At 39.2% G+C, this 24417-nt stretch overlaps 1 protein-coding gene across 1 annotated transcript; it reads right to left on the bottom strand.

Moving 5' to 3' along the window:
- LOC109839513 lies at positions 153-7401 on the bottom strand. Its single transcript, XM_020407974.1, has 3 exons — positions 7313-7401; positions 537-633; positions 153-464 (listed from the first exon to the last, which is right to left on the bottom strand). The coding sequence occupies exons 2-3, from the start codon at positions 617-619 to the stop codon at positions 332-334; spliced, it is 216 nt and encodes a 71-aa protein (XP_020263563.1). The 5' UTR covers positions 620-633; positions 7313-7401; the 3' UTR covers positions 153-331.

Below are 24417 nucleotides of genomic sequence, written 5' to 3'. Positions count from 1 at the left end.
TCCTAAGTTAATTTTGTAGAAAATAAAAGACGACACGTGCACCGATATGAAATTAACACAATTCAACAAATATCCATGCAAGAAGAAGGCATCATCAACCAAGATCAATAAGAATGACATCGAGCAGGCATGCATGCATGCATGCAATGATAAGGCATCAACCAAGATCATTAAGAATAACCACCTACCAAGCATGGTAATCTATCTACTCTTACTTTTGCAGTACGAACAAATTATGACATTAAACCATTACATATGGATTATCCTATCTTGGATAGGAATTCACAACATCTCGAATACAAATAATTTCAAAATAAAATAAAATAAAAGATCACCTCTTAGGATAGGTGGTAGAGTCTGGGCCTATGTCACGAGATCCAGTGTTTATGTATGGACCGCGAAAAGTTGCTTGTGGGGGAAGAGGCTTTGAAGAATCTATTACAGGTTTATTTTTTGACGACGTCCTTCACAAAACAAATTAAAATTTCAGAAGCAGGCATAAAAGACTAAAATAAAATTGAATAAACATTACTCACGCCATGAAGAAGGGGAAAGATAAGCCAGCAGCTGCAAAGGCTAATAAGCCCGTTGCAAGGACTCCATTACGAAACCGGGACATCCAACTGACAGAAACTGTAATAAAGAACAGAAACAAAAGCTCAGATAGAATACTGCTGATATACCACTGATATAAAGGATATTTCATTATAAAAGTCCAGAAAATAGTATGTTTATTACAAACATTTAGTTAAAGAAGTCCAGAAAAAAGTACATACTTTCAGCTTCACGCTGTTTATTGCAAGGATAGTGACCTACATGAGATTGTTGACACTCGCTTAGGCCTATTGGTGGGTTAGTTAATCAGAAAGCTAAGCATCTCGTCAAAATTCTTCGCAATAGAAATTGATATCCTCAGTGCGGCCTCACGTATTTTGTTCCCCTAAATGCCAGATGCTTGTGGAATTTCTAATTCCAATCTCCTCTTCCTTTTTTCATGTATGCTGAAGATGCTGTACTCAGAAGGTTACGGCCGGCCATTAAGGAAAAGAGAAAACTGAAGGATAACAGGTTGTGTGGTGTGGTTGTGGTGGTGGGGGGGGGTGTTGGAGGAAGAAGAGAGTGGGAGATCTCTAATGAACAAATTTTCAAAACAGCCCCATTTTATTTTATTTTATTTTATTTAAATCGAACTATTTTTTTTATTAACTAAAACGATCCGTTTTTTACCACGTCAGCCTATCACCATCTAAACAGTCGGGGTTGCCAACCCCGACTATTTAGGAGGGTGTTAAATCCCAATTAGAAGCCTTAAACCCTAAAATTTTATGTCCTAAATAGTCGGGGTTGGCAACCCCGACTGTTTAGGAGGGTGATTAGGCTGACGTGGCAAAAAACGGGTCGGTTTTGGTAAATAAAAAAATGGGTCGATTTTAAAAATAAAAAAATAAAATAGGGCTGTTTTGAAAAAAAATTCATCTTTAATGTGTAGATATTACATGAGGGGCTCTCGGTAAAGATTTGTCACAGTTATGGACTATGTTACCCCGACACGGTCAAATTGGTCCCGTACCCATGTCGGGTACGTTTTGGGTGCGGATCCGCACCCAAACGGCAGGGACACGGCGATTTCATGAGGTTCAAGAGGGGGGGAATTACAAACCTGAAGGAGGGAAGACAATCGAGGGAGGAGTAAACGACGATCTTCGAGGGACGGCGAGCTTCAAGGGATGACGAGCTTCGAGGGAGAAGCCGGCGACGAGATTCGAGGGAGGAGTCGGCGACGAGATTCGAGGGACGACGAGCTTCGAGGGAGGAGTGAACGACCAGCTTCGAGGGAGAATAGTGAACCCAAGCCCTAGAATCAACTTGGAGTCACAGATCTGAAGGAGGAGAGAGGAGGGAGAGAGGAACCGATCTCCTTGGAGTGATCTGAAGGAGGAGAGAGGAGAGAGGAGAGAGGAGCCGATGTCTCGTGGCGGCGTTTGGGTCTGCGTTTGGGATGTAGGGTTTTCTTTTTTCCTTTTTGTTAGAGGGATCTAGGGTTTGGGTTTGGGTCTGGGTTTGGGTTTTGCCCATTTTGTTAAAGGGATCTAGGGTTTGGGTTTGGGTCTGGGTTTGGTCTGTTTGGGTTTGGGTTACTTTTGTTTTTTAAAATAGTTGGGTGGGCCATTTAAACGGCCTGCTTAGCTTTGAGTTTGGGTTTAAGGAGTGAGCTTATTTCTCAATTAGAAATTAAATATAATAAAATTGCTATAGTTATTGAAATTAAACATAGTAAAATTGCTCTAGTTAATATAATTGTTAATTTTTAATATATATATATATATATATATATATGAGAAATATGGGTATGCTAAGATTTGTCACAGTTATGGAGGTTGCCATTTTTTGCTACAGGTCATCAATGGAGAAGAGGGGAGTGAGAGCCAAGGTTCAAATGAATATGGAACACAATGCCCCCCGTTCCTTGTCTTGATTGAAAACAGATTGTGGACCCAAGAAAAGGGTCTAAAACTATTTCAAAAAAAAGAGCTTAAGAAGATCAAAGAGGGCCCAAATCTACATTTTACAATTGTGTTCATGCAAAAAACATATACAACCAGAGTATTAGTAGATGAGCACAGCGACAAAATATGGTGGGAAGTTTCCTTAACAACAATATGTACACTCTATGTAGAGATGTCAAACAGGCGTTTCTATGCCACACCAGTTGCCCATTTAGCATTTGCTAAATGCGTCACCCCTCGGGATAGCAGTTTTTGCCCATGCTAGCTTTCCTAGCTTGTTCATCCACTATCTAACCCACTCAAATCCACCCATTTAATCAAATAGACCTTAAATGGACGAGTTTTATTTGAATGGAAGATCAATGAGCAGTAAATGGGTGGGCTTGCAGCCACCCATTTACACATTTATGTGGGTATCATATCAAAAAGAGTTCCCAGGTGGAGTTGGAAATAGACAACTGAAGGCTGCATTTACATCTAAGGAACTGATGATTTGAAATTCTAGAACTCAAATCTAGAATTTGAAATGTGTGATTAAATTCCAATTCAATCGTTTGGGAATAATTAGAATTTCATTACTAGAGTTTTCAATTTTAAATCCATTGTCATTTTAATTTTCAGATTTTTTTTATTTCTATACTTTTTGGATTTTTAAAAGGGTTACTTGTAATTTTGAGATTTATAAGGGTGTTGTTTGTAATTTTTTGATTTAGATAGGTGTCTGTAGTTTTCAAATTTTTAAGGTGGTTCGTAATTATTGAATTTCAAGGGTTGCTTATAATTTTCAGATTTTTCAAGGATTTGTTCGTAATTTTCAACTATTACAATAAAATCCGAGAGCTCTTTTGAAATAATACCCACCTAAATGGGCAAATGGGTGGGTAACCCACCCATTTACAACCCATTTATCTCCTATTGCAATAAAATCTGCCCATTTAAGACCCGTTTAATTTAATTAGATGGGTGGATATGAGTGGGTAAGGTAGTGGATGGGCAAGCAGACATGAGCAAAAACTATCATCCCTGGCTCTGAACTTGCTGTCCAGCATGAAATATGCAAGTTATTGTACTCAACCCACCAGCAAGTTCAGATGATTGCCCCTCAGCGCAATTATAAAACTCAAACCACCCTTTTTTGTTAGCTGACTTCCTGCTATTCGCATTAACCTTTAGATGAATCCTTCTCTTTATTAAACCTACTAAAATTGTGTTTCAAAAGGTATGTAGAAAAAAGGAGGGTACCTTCTAGAAAGAAAGGAGGGTACCTTCTACGTGTCATTAAGAAGTTGAGTACTTCTCTAATTAACCCAATGCATAAGGCATATGTGAATCTGTGATGCAGCTATAAGAGGACGCATAGACGCTTAGCCTTCAAAAGTGCATCTAGGAATCTCATATGAGCCCTAATTTACATTTGTGTAGAGATACTATAGCAGATTTTGATATTATAGTTTGAAACTTCTTTTAAAGGAATCAACAGACATCAACACAACTGAAGTTTGGTGGCTCCTGCAGTGTAAGATAGGCAAAGATAGTTTTGAGGGGAAATCAATAATGCAAATTGTAGTATTAGTAGATTGTTCAATGAGATTCATATGATACTCCTCTAGCAAGGCTAGAGATGCATACACAAAAGTAGTAAAGGAAAAAACAAACGCCACATCTATCAAGGCTCTAATGCTCATCACTCTTCTTGATGCTTCCATTATGCAAGATATCCTAGATGGGTATGCTGCATGTATACCAATTTCAACTGGAGTTTAATAAAAGAAAATATAGAAAAAAAAGTAAGATAACTGGGGTTTAATAAAAGAAAATATAGAAAAGAAAAAAAGTAAGGTAAGTATAAACTACCATCGACTCATAGGAGCTATATCAACTAAAACTGAAAGATGTCCCCCTAGTAAGGACTGGATCACTTCAAAGGGGGGAAAAAGAGTGGAGTGATTGTGACATATCAAGAATTCAGTCATATTGTTCCTTCAAGCATTTTGAGGATACACATGCACTATGCTAAAAAAAATACAGTATTGTACTCTGATACTCTGGTAATGCTATCCTTCTACAGCATGCTAGATCATACAAAGAGGGTGTTTGGAAAGGATTGTTTTTTGAAGTTTATAAGCTATGCAACATTTTAGTGGTTTTTTGGCTTTTATTATAAACATTTGTAAAAGCATAATAGTCATTTGTGTGGTCAAACCTAGCTTATTTAGATAAGCTTATAAGTTAGCTTTTCAAAGGTTAGGAACTCCAACTTTTTTAAATTGGACTTAAAAGGTAGCTTATTTAAGACGTCACCAAACTCACAGATACGGAGAAGATAGGTTAAAAGCTACTTTGACCAAAAAATTTAGCTCCCCAAACACCCTTAAAGTATTTTTATTCAAGAAAATGAGAGCAGGCGTCTGCTAGACAAGCAATGCATCTTGTACAGGCTGATCAACCCTAGCTGCGCCTCAAAGTATTAATTATTCATGACTCCGAGCTGCACCTAATTTTTAGATCCTAAATCCTTATTTCTGCAACTCTCTAATACACCAACCTTACAGATATCAGATGAAGCAAATTCCATTGTCTCATATGAAGTAATAAAAACTCGTACTAGCTTTTGCAAACACAGAGAGTGTAAGCTCAAAAATTTCAACCATGAAAAACTCTCATGGAATGTCCGCCCAGTTACACAATGATGATCAGTACAACTTGAAGTTGGTAGTTTATCAAATATGTTCAACATACTGGAAAATGCATCAGCACTTTTGACAGCAATAAAGTTCCATTTTCACTACTTTTGTCTTTATAATCTGCAATATAAAAACGGAAAGAATTGATGATAATTCTGTTTGGGGTTGCCCTTTCTACAGAACCATCCCATTCATTGTTATCGAGGCACGCGCCCCGCGGGTGCTGCGGGCTGGGACAATTGCGCCCCGCACCAGAGGCAGGGCGTTGCACGCACACGAGGCACGCGCGAATGCTCCTCGTGTGCGCTTGACTGCATCATGTAATTAACTCTTTCTTCTGTTTTTTTCTAAAATAATTTACATATTACATATTTACATCATGTAATAGACTCTTTCTTGCTAGTTGCTAATCCATACTCCATCTTTTCATGTTTAACCTATAAAAAAGAAATAGTAATTAATAATTTAGTATACTTATTTGCTAATTGTAACTTCCTTCTCTAATTAGCATGCTAACTAGAAAATTATGAACATGTAAATATCTAATTATTACCTCCATTCTCCATCTTTTCATGCTAACTAGCAAATAGCAATTAAGAATGCTAACTAGAACATCTTTTCATGCTAACTAGCAAATAGCAATTAAGAATGCTAACTAGAAAATTATGAATAGTCATGTTTGTTAATCACTTAATTGTTACTTAAATACATATATCATATTTTAAATGAAAATACATATTTCTAATTTGTTACTTGCTTGTTTTTTTCATAGACTTTGCTTATGTTGGAGATTATCTTGCATTGTGATTTGTGAAAACTTATGAACTTCTCTATGTTATGCATGCTAATTAAGACTCTTTCGTGATTTAATAGGTGAAATTATATTTCTTAGTCTTTTTATGTGACAATTTATAAACATGTTGTTTATATGCTTTTTTGTCTTATGTTGGGAAATATTAGTTTGAGTTGTGTGCCTCAATTCAATGAGGTGCGCGCATTGTTGTGCGCCTTGCGCATGGTGCGCGTAAGGGGCCTTTGCACCCCGCATTGCGCCTTGTGCCTCAATAACATTGATCCCATTTAAGAGTTTTATCTGTTACAAAAATATTATAAAAAATCAGAATAATTTTAATAGCCCAACAGATAACACCTCTTTCCTTGAGTTAAACATAAATTACAAAATCCCCCTAAAACTGGCAGGATCACAAATGTCCTCTCCAAGGTTTCAAGTAAAAGTTTGACCCTTCTCTTTCAATTTCTATAAGGTTATTTACTTAGATGGCAGTTTGTGGTTATACATACAAGAATTATCTATACACCCATGTAATCAATATGATTATCGTATTGGAAATTGATGATTACATCAAAAATTTTGATGATCATTCGACAAGGATTTGAACATTAAGATGCTGAAGTGCCAGTTTTAAAAGCTCACAGGAATTTTTATGATTCCTACAAACAATTGGGGTTCCATAATGTACACTCTACTTACCGCTAACCGCTAGTCAGCCCGCTGATCAAGCTTCAAATTTGAAGTCCATAATCTCTCATTCAATAACGAACGAACTAGCTTTAGTTTTGCTCCATATGCTCAACAAAAAGGAGTTTACAAGTCTATCCTTCTTTCGTGTTGTCATCTTTCTCTCTTGAAGTCTTGGCCACTCAATCACAACACAACCTATCGACTCTAATCGCTCAATAGCAGTGCTTAAATTTGTGATCTCGTATCTTAAATCTCTCATTTCCACTCCCTACGATTAGCCCGATTCAAAAGCAAAATTCCTAGTAATTCATTCATCAACGATTTTCCCCCTAATGCTTCATGTAACCAAAATTTTCACAGAACAATATAAGGTTCTGACAACAAAATGAAGTTTGTACATTAGGCGTCGAATCTAAGGAACCAAAAAAATAAGTAAATTTCTCGTTATTAATATTATCAAACAAGTAAAATTTACAAATTAGCAAGAAAGAGCTTGACAATTGGTTATCACTAGCAATATAATATTAATTATTATGACAAAATTATTGACTACAAACTCAATCAATTTCTCGATTAACAAGTGAAATTCATACTAATTTAGTAAAAGATTAAAAAAAAGATAGAAATCGGGTTGATACCTCAGAGATCCCAAGCCCTAACTTTGGAGAGGGTCGAAATGAAAAATGAAAAGAAGGAGAACGACCAAAAAAGGACAACTATAAACGGGTCGGTTCGGGTCGAGTCGGGTTCATGCAAAATCCAAACAGAGGAATAATAAGCTAAATACCATGAAAACCCCCTCATCTTTGGATAATTGGCAGATAGCCCCCACAACTACCAAAATATCAGAAAACCCCTTCTAAGTTTAAGGTTATCAGAAAATACCCTCTAACTTCAGGATTTTATCAAAAAAATCCTCCTAAATGTGTTTACAGTTATTTTTCACATGGGTAGATAAAATTATGTACATGAGATATTTTTCAAGGAAAACTACGGTTCTTATGCATTAGATAAGAGTTTTTCTTCATTGAAGAGGTAAGTTTTTTTGGGATGAGTGTAGAGAGTTCTGATGACATTGGACCGTGCTAACTCATTTTGTTCTGAGTTGAAGAAAACCAAATCTGAGCTTTCTTGCAACAAGAATGCAATGTTGAGCTCCGTGCATCGCACAAAGAAAGAACTAGTTATCTCTATCTACATTACTTAACACATGCGCAAAATATTTAAGACACGCTAAAACCATCAATATTCTCAAACATCGATTACGAGTAGGGATCAGATAAGAGAACTAAAAGGATACAAGCGAAACTGATAAGAATACTCAGAATGGACCAAAAATGTTGTATTCATACATGTATTCTTATATGTATCACATCAAACTTTAACCCGTTTGCAATATTCGTATGATTTTGTTGTTGGGTTCGATTAATCCAACGAACCCATGTGGCCCAACCTACTCGATTTTGGATTTAATTTAAAGTTGTCATCGATTCAAGTTAGGATCAAGATGCTAACCACATGGTCTGGTTAGACAAGTTTCATGTTTATCAAGTTGGGTGGTTATCTTGAATATCTAAATGATAGGATCGTTCGGAGTGTAATCTCACGGTTGTGATTAAACCATGATGGGTAGGGTTAATCACAAATATCATACTCTCTTTAAAAGCACGAGTTCGGGAAAATCTTTTGGTAGACAAAAATACCCTTGAAATTCAAATTAATCCATTAAGTAAGAGTAAGTTGATAAATTGATGAATTCTTATTGGATATACATAGTATGAAGATAATGATATAGTTTAAATTGAAATATAAACCTAAATGAATTTATTAAATGCCAAATTTATAAATGTATACAAGATGAATGGCGTATATGCGAAAACCAAACAAATTAGTGAGACAAATAATGTTCGCTGCAGAGGTCAAACTCCGAAACAACGCAGACATACAAATGTACATAATGTGGACAAAGTATTTCTAAAATCCACCAAACAAATTAAAGAGACAAAAACATTTTAAAAATTATAAAAAAAGGAAAATTAAAATAAATGGTTGCGGTATGAGGACACAACTTGTCATCTCTCAACAACTAAAATTCAAGTAGTTCGCGACACTACATAATTAGTTTTAAAGTTTAATTATATTATTATTATTTAAATAAAACTCTATTTACAATTGTTATCCTCTCACATGCAACATCACATACCAATGTTTATAAACCGAAACTATAATAATTTTCGTAGCACTTTCATCTCCTTCTACATATATTTGCCTTTGTTATTTTCTTCTTATTAGATTAGATTATATTATTTTAAAGTAATTAATTATATTTTATATTTGATCTTTTTTTCATATCAAGAAATATCAACAATTTTTACATCACTTTCGTCTATTTTCTTCTTATTATATTAGATTAGATTATTTTAAAGCAAGTAATTATATTGTATGTTTGATCTTTTTTTTAGATCAGAAATTGCAATAATTTTTATAGCACTTTTATCTCCTTCAACATATATGTGCTTTTGTTATTTTCTTCTTATTAGATTAGATTATATTAGATTTTTTAAAATTATGAATTATGAAATTATAACAATGTTCACATAATTTTTATCTATTTTCTTTGTATTATATTAGATTAGATTATTTTAAAGCAATTACTTATATTGTATGTTTTTTAGATCAAAAAGATTAATTATACTATTATTATTTAAATAGATACTGTTTGTATAAAAATCAAAGAGAATCTCACACATATCTTAAATCTCAATGCCAATTGTAATATTTACACATGGGTGTTGATTAAAATAAATTTCATGTATGGATATATATATATATATATCCACAGGACCACAGATATCTTGAAAATGAACGAAGAAAACCACACAAACAAAAAACATATTAAGTACCATACGCACCCACTATTTTCAAAACCACCATTCTCCATCTCCATTTATTACATATCCACATACCAAATTAAGCTGTTGGAGTTTCCCCTCACCAAATACACCATTGATCAACCCTCCTTTTTCCTTTGTACTTAAATTTTATAACATTCATTGTGATGAGGACTCACATGAGTCCTTTGCCTGCGTAGAACGTCCAACAAAAAAAAATAACGTACAAGGCCTTGTAGTTAGTTAATAATGAGATCCTATCATTATAAACAAACTAAATAAAGATTAATAATTTTTAAGAATGTACTATGTTACCCTATCTTCCCTTGCAAACTTGTTAGTTGTTTATTCCTGGCCCGAAGAGATTTTCAAAATTAATCATCTATTTCATAAAATATTTAAAAATATTTAAATAAAATTTATGGAAAATGTAACAAACCATGCTTATAGATTTTTAACTCAAAATAAATCTGACTTATTTTATAGTAAGAAAATAAATAAAAAATAATTTTGATAGTTAACCACGTGCATTGCACGTGCACAAGAACTAGTCTATATAAAAGGTGGGAGTCTCTCCTCTCAACCGTAAGCAGAAAAGAGATCAAATTCCCATCGTTGGCTACGGGAGGAGAGAGGAGAAGACTTCCATTGTCTTTCGATGGTGAATGGTAATTTAGATCTATATTTCTAGTTTAATTTTTCATTCCTAGATCGTTAAATTATCCAACATTTGCATCCCCTTTGGAGACTGTCGCGAGAGAAAGGTAAAGGTTGATTTTAACAGAAATTATGAGCGTGGACATATTCCGAATGGTGATCCTTCCATGGATAGAGTTAAGAGTTCAAAATTTTATAGTTCATAATCAATAATAAACTAATGATGGATCAACACGTAACAGCAGAAAAAACAATTTATATTTTGTGATTTAAATCAACTAAGGGGGTGTTTGTTTCAAATCCTATAATTTTAGGATATGGATTTCACCATGGGATTTGAAATCCATAAGTTTTTTTAACATAGATTGGGATTTCTAAAATTTTATTTGTTTCATCAATATTTTAGGATTTGAAATACTATAATTTATAATATTTTGTTTGTTTCAAACTCAAATTGTCGTATAACAAATTTTGGAATTTGAAATCCATAGTTGTAGCAAACAAATTTTAGGATTACCAAAATAATGATTGGTGAAAATAAGAACCTTTAGTGAGCTTATCTCCCACAAAAAAAAAACAAATACAATTGTATTCAATTGGGGTAAGCATACCCAATTAAATTTACACTCCAATGGCTATAAACTGTCATAAATAGTCATAATTAACCCAAGACAATGTAAATAATAAAATGTAAAAATAAATGATAACATAGAGGCTCAGAAAATGGTTATTTTTTCAACATCTACATAATGAAATTGCATTGTAGATTGCATTCAAATAATGGACTGCCTCCTCTAAAAATTGCAAAAGCAATGTAGATCGCATTATTATTATTTAACGCCTCCTGTAAACAATGACATCCCATTGTAGGTGGCATTATCAAAATACGACCAATCATCATAGCCGCAAATCCATCAAAAACAAAGCTTATCAAAGAGTGACCAATCATCATAACCGCAAATCCATCAAAAACAAGCAACCAAGCTCACACAAACTAAAACCGAAACAACCAAGCTCACAAGCCATCAAAAACAAGCTCAAACATTAACCCAAACTCAAATAACCAAGGCTACAAACAAGTACGAAAATTAAAAACCTGTATTGCCTCAAGTAACCAGCAGCAAAAGCTGAAGTAATCAAACCTGCAAGCAAGCAGCCGCAAACATGCAAGCTGCACCCAGAGATACAAGCAACAAGCTCTAACCAAGTGTCATCCACAACACATAACATGTCCCTTACGAGAAATTATGGAAACTATGAAGACTGAACTTAATCGAAGCTCACAAATCCATCAAAAACAACCAAGCTCAGCGACCAAGCTCAAAAACAAGCTCAGTGCTCAAATAATCAAGGCTGCAAGCAAGCAACCGCAAACAAAAAATGAGTCTCACATGCAAGAAAGCCATCAAAGTATGCAAACAAGCTCATATAACCAGCAAGTTACTCAGCATGTTTGTTTCAGATTCAGTTTGTTTTCTAATGGTTGCTTGTGAGCTTGTTTCATATTGCTTCAGATTCAGTTTATTTCAGATTCAGTTTGTTTCAGACCAGCTGCAAAAAATAAAACAAAACCTATCCACACATAAGCAAGTTGGACCCAAGAATACAAGCAGCTCAGATTGGACTTAAAACCCACAACAAACCAAGGCTGCAAGGAAGTCATATTACTATCAAGTAACTAGTCTACAAACAAGCTCATATAATCAGCAAGTAAGCAGCCGCAAGTAAGCAGCCGCAAGTAAGCTCAGACCAACTGCAAAAAATGAAACAAAACTCTCCTGCTATCAAAGCAAGCAACTCATATAACCAAGACTGCAAGAAAGCAGCCGTAAACAAGTAAGATGGACCCAAGAATACAAGCAATAGCACGACTTATGTGTCTAGCTCTAGATTCTATCTTCTCTTTATTTTCCACCTTAGGGTGATAAGTGATTGATTTTCTTCTACTATGTATCCTCATTAAACAAGCAAACACACAAATCACCACAAAGATAGTAGCATTAGAAGTCATCCTCATTAACATCTCTTCATCAATATCATCCATCTACATTGCTATAAAAAAAAGATTTCTCGTATAAATACTATGCATCAATCTTAAATAAGTGCTTGGATAGCAAATAGAAATCAACAATGTTCAAGAAGTTAAGTTCAGATGAAGCGGAATTGAAATATTGAAAACAAATTATTTTGTTATATGTGTACTACAAGATGTACGAAATATGACATCTTAAGGAAAGGTTGAATACACATATTGAGGTACCAGTTTATAACTCCGTACTCAGTAATACTTGTCATGGCATATTAATTTCATGCATGAGCTATGTATGTGAAGAGGAAAAAAAATATCCCTCATAAACATGTCCTTGAAAATAGTTGCGCCAACTTTATCACTTCAATACATAATGAAGTAACTCATGCCACAATCGCAGTAGGTCAAACTGTCCATGCAATACTACATCCAACAAACCTCTAGTTTGGTTCATGAAAATGATGAGAATAGCTAATAGCAGGGTCCATATCGATCTTCTGTCCTATGGTTTTATTTAATATATATTAAATAGAAAATGAAAACTAAAAATAGTAGAAGAGAATAGCAAGGCACAATTTAATCTAAGTTAATCACATCTTATACTAAACAAAGGAAAAGGTTCACCCTAACATGATTAGTTAAGTGCATTTTTTGTGACGATATTTAAACCAAATTCAGGCAGTCATGGACCATCATATAAACGACAGCCAGATCTTTACCAAAAGACACATTTCTGTATGTAGGGACAACTACCCTATTAACCAAAACCAAGAAAAAAAATTTGATTTTCACCAAAACTAGGTATGATATATGCATTTAAATAATATCAATTATAAAAACTATGCATGGATACCTGAATCTTACAACATTCAAATTTCACAAAAAGTGAGTTGTGCTTATGATAACTAGACTCAAGAAGTGTATGAGTTATAATCAACTTCAACTTTACGTTGCACATATGTGGTATGTTGTCAGCTCTCTATTATTTCAGATCTTACAACTTATAAAATCGATAGAAATCAACCCAAATCTACCCAGCATCAAAACTCAGCCGCAAACTGAAACTCAGCATGCATCAAAACTCAAATCTACCGAAAATCGTAACCAGTCATGCATTAAAACTCAGCAAACAGCAAAAATCAACTGAAATCTACCCAAATCATAATTACAAAACCCTAACACAAATCAAAGCAGATATTTAGAGAGAGGGTGTAATACCCCAACCCTTGAGAGGGTGATGTGATTAGTATTGATAGATTTGATTGGAATACTCATACCACCAAGATGCATCTTCTTTTCGGGAACCCAACTCTTAGAAATTTCAAAGTTAAGCGTGCTTGGCCTGGAAAAATTTTAGGATGGGTGACCCCCTAGGAAGTTTTCCAGGGAGCGCGAGAGTGAGGACAAAACATGCTGAAAAGACATGTGATGGTTTGTGAGGCCAGTCCATCAGATCTAATAGCGTACCGACTCTGGGATTCCAGGGCGGGGCGTTACAGAGGGGGTGCAAGATCTATACCTACGGGATTTAAATGAATCGTCTGAAACCCTAGAATCCAGAATCAAAAGAAATCCCCAAATTAGTTTCGCCCAAATCCAAGTTTTGTCGTCCAAATACTCGTTCTTTACCAAAGATACAACTGAAATGGAGGAAGCGGTGCGTAAAAGAGGAGGCGGGTAAAAGAGGAGGGTCACGAGGAAAGCAGTGACTGGAGTAACAGAGTGAGGAGGTGGCAGGTAAGAACAGGAAGCGAGAAGAGGAGGCGACGAGTAAAATATGGTAGCGAGAAATAGAGGAGGCGGGTAAAAGAGGAGGGAGAAGAACCGAAACGATGATGAGAATAGGGGGATTTTGGTTTTTAGAAGGTGAGAAAAAAAATGAGCTGGCAGGTTTTGTCAGATATCCAGCCCATATCCCAACTCAATGAGGGGATTTTACAAATCCTAAATTATATTACTTTTTTATAATTTTGGGATTCAATATCACAAAACTAATTTTGAAACAAACAAGGTATATGGAATACCAAAACTAAAAAAAAACCATTTTTACATCCCAAAACTTGAAATCCACACTATATCCCAAAAAAAACCCCTAACTTGATGATATTGTAGGCGTCAAAAAATGTTTACGGACATCCAAACACCTCTCAAGACAAAATAGAAGAACAATATACACGTCATCATGCAGCACTGTGGCGCGGCAGGACATGGTGCCGCGGCTAAGGCGCGGCAACCCATGGTGCCACGGCTAAAGCGCGGCAGCCCATGGTGCCGCGGCTAAGGCGCGGCAGCCTAGGGTGCCGCGGCTTAAGCGCTGCAACCTGCAGTGCCGCGGCAATTAAAGAAGGATGCTATGGCAGTTATAAGGCAGTTATTCGATGATTTTTTAGAGTCCACGTGGCGGCGTATCAGAAATAGAACGTGTGCTGATGTGGACAAGCAGTTAAACCACGAAAAAAGTGGTTAAAGGTCGTGGGAGAACGGTTTTAAGCACGATGGAACGTGCTGATAACCGTCCCTTTGGCCGCGGCAGCGGTGAATCCTAGAGATCTAAGCTCAGACTTGATCTTTGGAAGAACGAACATCTTACATCGATAAGATATTCGTTTTCAAATCTTTACTTCGATAAACGAAGGAGAGATCCCTAAACAATCTCACGATCTACGAATCGGTGGTCCACGAGCTAAAGCGTTCCCGGCACAGGCAAAGTCCCACAAAAACAGTAGTTGATAAACAACTCCTGTGTTATTTTCTCGAGAGTTATATTTTCTTTTATTTTCATTGTAATTTCTTGTAAACACATCAAAGTTTAATAGAATCTGCAATGGAAACGACTTTCGCTGAAAACAAACTGGCGACCACAGTGGGAGCCAGCGGCCTCGCTGCCGAGGCCGTAGTGTCGCAGCCGATTAAGATCATCGTCACCGAAGAGATCGAATATGAGTTCGATCAAGCCAAATTTGAGGAGTACCTGTCATCCTCATCTTCAAAATCTCCCTCGCCCCGCAAGTGTAGGAAGATTTCCTCTCCTAAGAGAGTTTCTAAGTCTTCAATTCCGATGAAGACCACAGGCGAAGATTCTTGCCAAGTTCTCTCCAAGGAATCTGCCTGTAACATTTCTGCTCCGAGTGACCCCGCACCAGTTAAGGAGTCACTGAATCAAAATGAACCAGTATTGACGAAGAGAGCCCGTCAAAGACAGCGTTAATGTCGCGCTCGTCAATTGGCAAAGGCTTTACAGCAAACCGACGGGGTCCATTATTATACGGACCTAAAGTCGAGGAATCAAAAGATGGTTCAGTTGCCTCAAAGGCAAAATAATCACATCTCTGCACAACTTACGACGGAGGAATGGACTCTGGTCAAAAGAGCCCGTTCTACCCTGAAAGAGTGCATACAAAGGCGCCAAGCAAAGGTGGCTCGTGCTCGTGCCCTTCGTCAACAAGCGCAGAGGAACAAGAAAGAAATGGTGCCTGAAAAGCCATCAAAGAACGGCAAAATTTGGGTTCCAAAGATTGAAAACACCCAACAATCTCAAAAGGGTGCAAACTCTGGCCGCGGCAGCTCAGACTGTCGCGGTAACTTATTCGACCGCGGCAGTCATAACTGCCGCGGCACTTTGCTCAACCGCGACAGTATGGGTCGCCGCGGTACTTCGTTTGATCGCGATGTTCATCACTGTCGCAAGACCACATCTGCAGTTGATCCTGACCCTTCTACTATAGCATCACCAGTGGAACCCTGGGTTAGCCCAGATTTGTCTAAATTCAAGATCACTATAGCAGATCGCCTCGGTCCTTTAGTTGACGATCGAGGCAAAGCCCCAGTCAAAGAAGATCCAAGTCCAGCGAATAAACCCTTGGTGGTTTCATATACGGGGGGTCGCAAGCACCCTCCTGTCAGAACTACACCGGTCTGAAATGAGAGAATATCAGTCCATTCTCGTTTAGGACCTCTGAAAATTCCACACCTGCAAGGGGGTGGATTTAAAGATTCAACTTTGGATCGCCCAGAAGCGACGACTAGTCGTTCTGTGCTTGTTAACAAAGTTCAGAGGCAAAAGATAGGTTGCTCGAATCACAATAATGACGAGCTGTACTATCAGAAGAAGAACTCAAGAAAAAGGATTGTCCGAGAGAATGAGTCCCATTGTGCATGTGAGAGACTCATTAAGGCAGTGCTGACGGAATGCGGATGCTCCAAGACTGATTCAACAAGAGTCTCTGTATTCCAAAGACTTTCCAATGGATGAGACGTTTCAACAAAAAGAAACCGGCAGTCCGACAAGATGAGTTCCCCGAGGTCACTATCAACATGACCAACAAAGGGAAGCAAAAGTCAGTCAATCCCGACCCTGATTTCTCTCCAGGAGGGAGAGTTGAGCGGGGTCTTTCTCAAAGGATGGCGCGATTACAAAGAAGAGCCAACCTACGACAAGACTACAGGAAAATGCACGAGGGGCTATTTTCAGATGAAGAAATGTCAGATACTTGTTCAGCCATTGCATCGGACGATACCGCATTCAGTGTTGGACGAGTCAGAGAATCATTCGCGATCACGCCAGATCAATTGGCTCAAATGCTGCAGGAAGCGTTGGCTAAACAACGCGAAGAAATCAGAGCTGAGTTCAAGACCGAGATGGAGTTGACTATGCAGCAAATGCGAGATTTGCAGGTTCAACAACATCAACCGGAATCAAGCCAAAGAGCAGAATCCAGCCGGCGTAATGAAGAGGATGAAACTATCTTTGACGATCCTCCTCCAGATAAAGACAACTCCGGAAGCGATCCGACCAAGTCAGCCACTCAACCTCCACAGATCTATTTGAAGAAAAGCGAGGAAGAGGACAAGAAGATGCACGATCTTGAGAGCAAAGTCAACGCTTTGATGACGGCTCAAGAAGTGAAGAAAACGGGCATCCCATACCCGTACCCGAGGGAGTGGGACCTGATTCCTTATCCCCAGAAATTTAATTTGATTAACTTTACTCCTTTTGATGGCAGGGGTTCACCAACTCAGCACTTGATCTATTTCAAGTCGCATCTCGGCGCAATATCTGGGAACGAAGCCCTGATGGTCCGGTCATTCGTAGGAACCCTTCGCGGGCCTGCCTTCGATTGGTACCGACGCCTTAAGCCTGGGAGTATCACTAGCTGGGCAGACATGGAAGAGTTATTCCTCACCAATTTCTTCGACGACGACACGGAAGTCTCGATCGGCACGTTGTTGGATGAGAAGCAGAAGGATGGGGAATCGGTTGATGTCTTTGTCAAACGATTCCGGGACAAAGCGGTGAACTGCAGAGATCCACTCACTGAGGAATTTATTCTGCAAACATGTCATAATAATCTGTCCTTGGATGTATTAGAAGTGGTGGGGGTTGTTCCCTCTAAAACTTGGAAAGAGATGAAAGTAAGAGGTGAACAAGCTGAACGCTTCCTCAAGAGAAAGAATTTGGAGCGAGGTTTGCCACCAGCTAATAATCAGAATCAAAATCAAAAGCAGAACTTTAACCCTCGAGGCAGAGGAAGAGGGTCTGTAGCCGCTGTGGACGCACATTTCTCAAGAGAAAGAATCTGGAGAGAGGTCTGCCACCAGCTAATAATCAAAAGCAGAACTTTAATCCTCGAGGTAGAGGAAGAGGGTCCACGGCAGCTGTAGATGCACATCAAACGTCGCAACAGCCGCCGCAACAACAACCGCAGCAGTCATCCTTCTAACTGGCGCCAAATCAGAATCAGCAGCCCCCTAGGCAGCCCAAGACTTCTGAGCCTAGATTTCCGAAGGAATACTCTTTCAAAGATGATGAAGTTCCGGTCATCTTCAAATACTTGTTAGAGAACAACAAGATCAAGCTTCCACCAGTCACAAACCAAGAAGAAGCAATGAAGATTAATGACCCGAAATACTGTGCATATCACAGAAGGGTTCACCATCCAACTAAGACGTGTTATGTCTTGAAAGACAAGATACAAACATTAATTGATGTTGGTATTGTGACGCCGAAGCCAAAAGAGAAGAAGGTAGGCGCAAACGCGGTCTCTATTAGCTTCGGATCGGTTCCTTTGTCCTGGTTTCAAGCCGAGCCAGTATCAAAGGTCAAGATGCAGACTATCAACGATGACCCTCATGGACAGCGCTAGAAGGGGCTTGTATCTCACACAGCCCCCAACGGCGAAATCCTTTGGGTTCATCCAGATTTGCTGGAAGATGAACAGTGGACAACATCCACGTCAAAGAAGAAGTCAAAAGGCAAAGGAAAAGAGAAATCTTGTTACGGAGCCTCTGTGATTCCCGAGGAGAACGATGAAGAAATCCCAGTCCTACTACTTTCCGAAGGAGAACAGGAATCTTTTATTACTAAGAGTGGAAATGAACACTGTTTCAACCACCCGTATGCATCCGAGCAATTAGCCGAACAGGGGATAGTGAAAGTTGTACCTTCTAAAACTCTGATGGAGCTGGGGGTGATTATAAGTCCACCTGTAGCAACCGAGAAGCCTCAAAGGATTGATAAGCAAAAGGAGAAAGAACCTCGATACAAAGAGGTTCAAGTTCCGAGGCAGTCTCGTTTCGATCGATCGATTGGACGAGATAATGAAAGTAACTCTACACGAGTTATCATGTCTTTCTAAAAACACTAGAGATGCGTTCACCATTACTCCTGACCAGCTCACTCAAATAGTTCAAGAAGCGTTAATCAAGCAGAAGGAAGAATTTGAGGGTAAAATGGAATTGGCTATGCGACAAATAAGAGAGTTACAAGCGGAAAGGTGTAAATTTCCTAAATCTGACCATCAAGCTGGGTCTAGCTATTGCGCTACACCGATCACGCCTATTTCAGATAGGACAAATAACGAGGGTCTGAATCTGAAATCAAGCTGGGTCTAGCTGTTGCGCTACACCGATCACGCCTATTTCAGATAGGACAAATAACGAGGGTCCGAATCTGAATATGGTTATCAAGACTGATTCACCCATCGATAACACTGGGGGTGATACGATCACATCCTTCAATGATACTGGGAGTGGCCCAATTCCTTCTTCTCGACATCGCTCAAAAAGATATGAAGATGAAAATGAAAAGCAGAAGGAAGTCGAGTCTGTCACCACCTCAATTAGGCGCTGTCCCAAAAGAAAAACAGTTAAGGAAAGTCAACTAGAGTTCATACCCACACATGGGGGAAGTTATCTCTATCCCTTATTAGAGATAAGCCTACATCTAACACATGTAGCCTACATATTCAATATGATAGTTCAAAGTCTAAAAGAGTTTAATTCTTTTAGCGCAACGTTATATGTGAAACGGACTTAGATAATTCACATACTAGCCCGATTCAAACGGTAATCGGTAAAGGCATATCAAATCCGTTGATGGCTGAGGATTTGCCAAAAATCCTATAAATATTATGATTATTTACTCTAAACAAGAATGAGTAGTCATAATAAAATCTCAATAAACAAGAAAGTTCACTGTATTAACCAAAAGAGTTCAAATAAAACAGCATAAAAAATAAATGTATGTTCTTAAAATTACAATAATTTATAGTGGCGGAGTTCATCTTCTAATTGGGAAAGCCTTGTCGCATAAGCCAGTTCGAGCTCAGGTATCAGATTGGCTTTAAATTTCCTTTCATCGATGCTGCGGATTTTGGCGGCTTCTTGTTCCTTGTCAGCAAAAATTTTGTCTTGAAGATTCAGTTGCCGTAATGTACTCACTTCAGCTTGAGTTACTTCCGCCAGATCAGACTCTAAAACTTCACAAGCTTCTCTAGCTTCAGCAAGTCTCTTTTCTAATTCGGCTACCACTGCCCGACGCGATTCCAAGTTACGATATAGATCTGCCTTGATTTGTGTCTTCTTGGAGGCGCTTACCCGAAGTTGATTAATACGAGTCTTCAGTATTTGAAGTTCGGATTCAACAGATTTCTGAGAATCACGCCATGCTTGTAGCCTCAGGTCCATTTCGGAAGTGATGTAAGAAGACGCGCCATTAGCTCGGAAATTCTGCAACTGCTTGATGTGTTGTTTAAGATCAACCAAATAAGCTTCAAGAGAGTTAGACAATTCGGCGCACCCCTGTTCTTTAATTCCTGACACATGATGATCGAGAGACTTCTGGAAAAGTTCAAATGGTGAACCTTTAAGGAGAATCCGATCAACCATGGCGTTTAAGAAAAGAATGAAGCTTTGGATGTCAATGCAAAGGGCAATTTTGTCCGGATCTTCATCTGCCAATAAAGCTCGAATGCAATCGGACAATGATGAAGAAAGATCTGCAAGGAGAAATAGATATAAAATATACACGTTCGCATACGATAATGAGTAGAATTATCCCAAATTCAAAGTGTGATTACCTTGACTTGTCGAGGCTGAGACCTGCTCCACGACATCCGAAGTTTGTGTAGAGATAATGCTGGATTACCTTGACTTGTCGAGGCTGAGACCTGCTCCACGACATCCGAAGTTTGTGTAGAGGTAATGCTGGGCGGTGGATTCATTACGTCAAGCTGTTGTTCAATTACAATTCTTGACGACTTCGGGTCTAAGTCGCCAAGATCTTGAGGAGCATGTTCTGTCAATGAGAAAAGAATGAATAAACACTCCGCAAGTATTAATCTAACTGGGAAGCACAATTAGATAAGACGTACCAAGTTGAGCTGAGGTAGCAGGAGGTTGCTCTTCTACCGTAACATTCGACCCTCCTACTTCATGATCCACTGGAATCGGAGTGAAAGGCACAACAGGTCCAGCTTCGATAATAGCAGAAGTTGGAGGAGCAGTGGCTGGTGGTTCAACTTCAGCTGGGGGACTTACCAGAAGTAAGAAACCCAGACCTTCAGGTTGATCACATTCACCAATGACGGTAGACGCATCAACTTCGTTAGTTGGTCCTACGTCTAAAATTCTTATTTCAGTCCTTCAAGAACAATAACAGATGAAAGTACAGTTGAAAACTGGAGTCTAAAAGGGTATACCTTTTGATGCATCTACTTCAGCTGAATCAACTCGAGTAGTTGGTCCTGCAGTAGCGGATGGAACTGGAGTCGATAGTATATCGGAGATCTCCTGGTGTACATCTTCAGAAATGTCAAGATCGAAGTCTCGCTTATCGAAATCTCCGATACCCATATCATGGGTAAGTTCTATGCCTTTCGGTTCGTTGACAGTGATGTCTATCAAGTAGAAGAATCCGTCAACATAAATGCAAGAGATATGAAAGAATCAAAGCAAACAAAATAAGGTTACCTTCAATAACAATTGTGGGGTCAGCAGCGCTACTATCCACACTCACCTCCTTTAGTTTAACTAAAAGAAGATAAAGCGCACAAGTTAGTAGGAGAGGAACACGTTCCGATTCACTTATCTTCCGAAAATACCCCCCAAATGAGAAAACATCTGTACCTGTGTCAGCGGTTGGCAAGGTCGATGTGGTAGCTGGAGGAGAGGCGATGTCCATGTCAAGGGTTCTTCATTCATAGCCTTGTGTATTTGTTCAGTGAAACTGGGTTCAGGCACGATTTCCCCTTCCTCTTCTGGCTCAGCTGCAATGGTAAAAGGATAAACACGATGCTACATTCAAAGATAAGATAACGAAAAGGATATAAAAATGAGATCTTACCCCTTTCATCAACTGGAAGATCCTGAGTGAACTTCTCCTCAAACAACGGAGAAAGTTGGCGTTGCCGATGAGCCGTCTTTTTAATCCTCTTCGAGGCACGAGAATCTCGAGGAACCTCAGAGCTCTCATGTCTAAACTTGGTACGCAATTCGGTTCCTTGAGCTGGCTGAGGTTGAACCTCAGAAGGAGCAGTAGGCCGAGATCTTTTCCTGCTAAGAAGTGGGGCAACCTCTTCTTCTTCTTCTTCTGCCTCTTCCTCCTGAGCAGGCCATCTCACGGTCATCTTATTGGAGGATGATAGGGGAATGTTCTTTTCCTTCATTCTAATACCCTTTGAAGGAGCACCAGGTGATTTGGGCGAAGAAGCTCGACGAGTTCTGTGAGCCACAGGAGACAGGGGGACATCAGCTTCTGCTTCATCTCTAGTCTCATCCTCCTCACTAGATGTTTCGAAGTCGTCGCTCTCCTCGGAATCAACTGCTTGTTTTCCTTTACGAGAAGAGGTAGCGGGCTCCTTGTCCTTTTTAATAATTCTCCGAACCACAGCCTCGGATTCCAATTCATGAAGCTTCTTCTTTGCAAGAGGAGTGTTGGCGGCTAAAACCCACCGACAGTAGAGGAAAGTTAAATGAAGGCCAGGCTCAGCGACAGGCAGACTAAACTGAGCTCCGGTACAGCCGGCAACATTCCAGAACCAGGCTCGTACTCCATCAATGAGGCTCCCGCAGGTTATCAACCATTTGTTGCGATTCCCGATGTATAGTTGATCGTAGCCGAATTGTCGAGCAAAACGGCAAGGAAAATAAGGCTCAATCCTGCAAAGGTTCCTCGACCGAAAAACATTATAGCCTGGGCGAATGTTCATGAGCCAATGGAAGCTACCCACGTCGAGAGAAGTCCTGTTAGCTCCAGGCATTTCCTCGTCAATGAGTGTATCATTATAGGCACCAGAAAACTGAGGGAAACACTTGTAAAATTCCCAGCACTTGGCATTCTTGAACTGCCTCACTCGGTCAATCCACGGTCGGGAAGGATATAACCACTTACATCCTTCTAAGAGCTGCAACAATGGGATTTCTGGATCAGACGCGTCAGGTGCTGACATCATGTCCGCTCGATGGAGAACTAGCCACGCCATTAAATATGTGTACGGCAGTTCGACGCTCGACAATGGAATTTTAGTTGAAGGCTCAGCACCCACTTTGGTAAAAGTGGTAGATAGGTTACGCAAACCGCTATGGAGGTCAGCGATCATAGCGGAGAGTAAGGATAACCTACCCCCAACAGCTAATTGCACGGCGGGAAGAAGAACCTCAAGAGGAAGCGCCTCGGAAGACTGATGCGGCACTACACATTTCTTTAGCCATATGGCCAGATAACCAGAAAGAAGAGTCGCAGGCTTCATTCTCTTGGTGGCTTGCCATAAGAAAGTGCTGAATTTAGTGCCCTTAAGAAAACCGCCTTCAGATGACTCGGTTCTATAAGATTGGGCATTAATCTTTGTAATCAGCCTATTAACGTCAGAAGGGGTCAGAATCGGTGATTCGCAGACAGCTTCACCGGTCGGGCTCTCGAGATTCTGAAACAAATAGTGAGCGAACTGTTTTAAACTAACTCGAGCTGCCTTCTTACTCTTTACTTCAATCTTGGCTATCGCTATTTGATAGTGACAAGTTAATTCCCAGAGTATGTCATAAGCAGGAGAGCCAACCTTCTTCATCTTCATGAGCTGACGATTGTTGGGAAAATATTCTTGATAAGGAGTGTTCCCCAATGGCAGTCCAGATACTCGCATCATTTCGTGGAGCGGAAGCCCTAACTCCCCATACTTGGTAAGAAATGTATTGGCCTCCGGAATATAAGACTCAAACAAAGCAAGGAAATGATCTACGCTGACTGGAAGACCATGCATGCTGGCTCGGATCGGAGCATATAACCCCAAATTCCTTAACTCTTGATCCCAACGATTGAGTACATACTTGGTCATCCTAGCCCGCCATTTGTCGGGAAGAGAATGAACCCATCCATAACATCTAAATTTTGGAATGGGGAGTTCTCGGCCAACCCGAGCGAGCCTATTCTTTACAGTATTGGCCCTTATCATCAGTTCGTTCTGGGGCCCGCTATCTGGTCCAAATATCCCTGGGTGAATGCTACGGACATTATGCCTGCCGGTGGAGCCAGGAGCGCTGACATCATTGCCAATAAATCCACAATGGATATGCTCATGATCTTCTGTTAGATGCCACGCCATTTTTCTCGAAACAGCCAGATTCCTTAATTGCAGAATTGAATATTGACGAGGGAATGGAGGAAGAAATACAGAGATTGTCTGGATCTTCTATCGAATCTCCGAACAGATAGTCAGGCTTCTTCAACAGTTCGGTAGAATCTCTAGTTGGAGTTAAAGGTGAGTCAGTCAGCAAAGCGCGCAGAGTGCGACGACCTCCCTCACGAATCAACTCTGGAACAGTATTATCACAGTCTTCACTAAACTGGTGAGCCTCTCTAACCAAAAAGTCGTCGCGAAAGGAGGCGTGAAGA

The sequence above is a fragment of the Asparagus officinalis genome, chromosome 4 (assembly GCF_001876935.1).
Source record: "Asparagus officinalis chromosome 4, Aspof.V1, whole genome shotgun sequence".
NCBI lineage: Eukaryota > Viridiplantae > Streptophyta > Magnoliopsida > Asparagales > Asparagaceae > Asparagus > Asparagus officinalis.
The sequence above is the reverse complement of the archived record's forward strand: the minus strand, read 5'-3'. Positions and strand labels throughout refer to the sequence as shown.

Coding starts and splice junctions, on each gene's coding strand:
- LOC109839513 (XM_020407974.1), bottom strand. CDS start 619: ATGTCCCGGTTTCGTAATGGAGTCCTTGCAACGGGCTTATTAGCCTTT. Junction 465..536: donor TCTTTCCCCTTCTTCATGGC/GTGAGTAATGTT, acceptor TGTTTTGTGAAG/GACGTCGTCAAAAAATAAAC.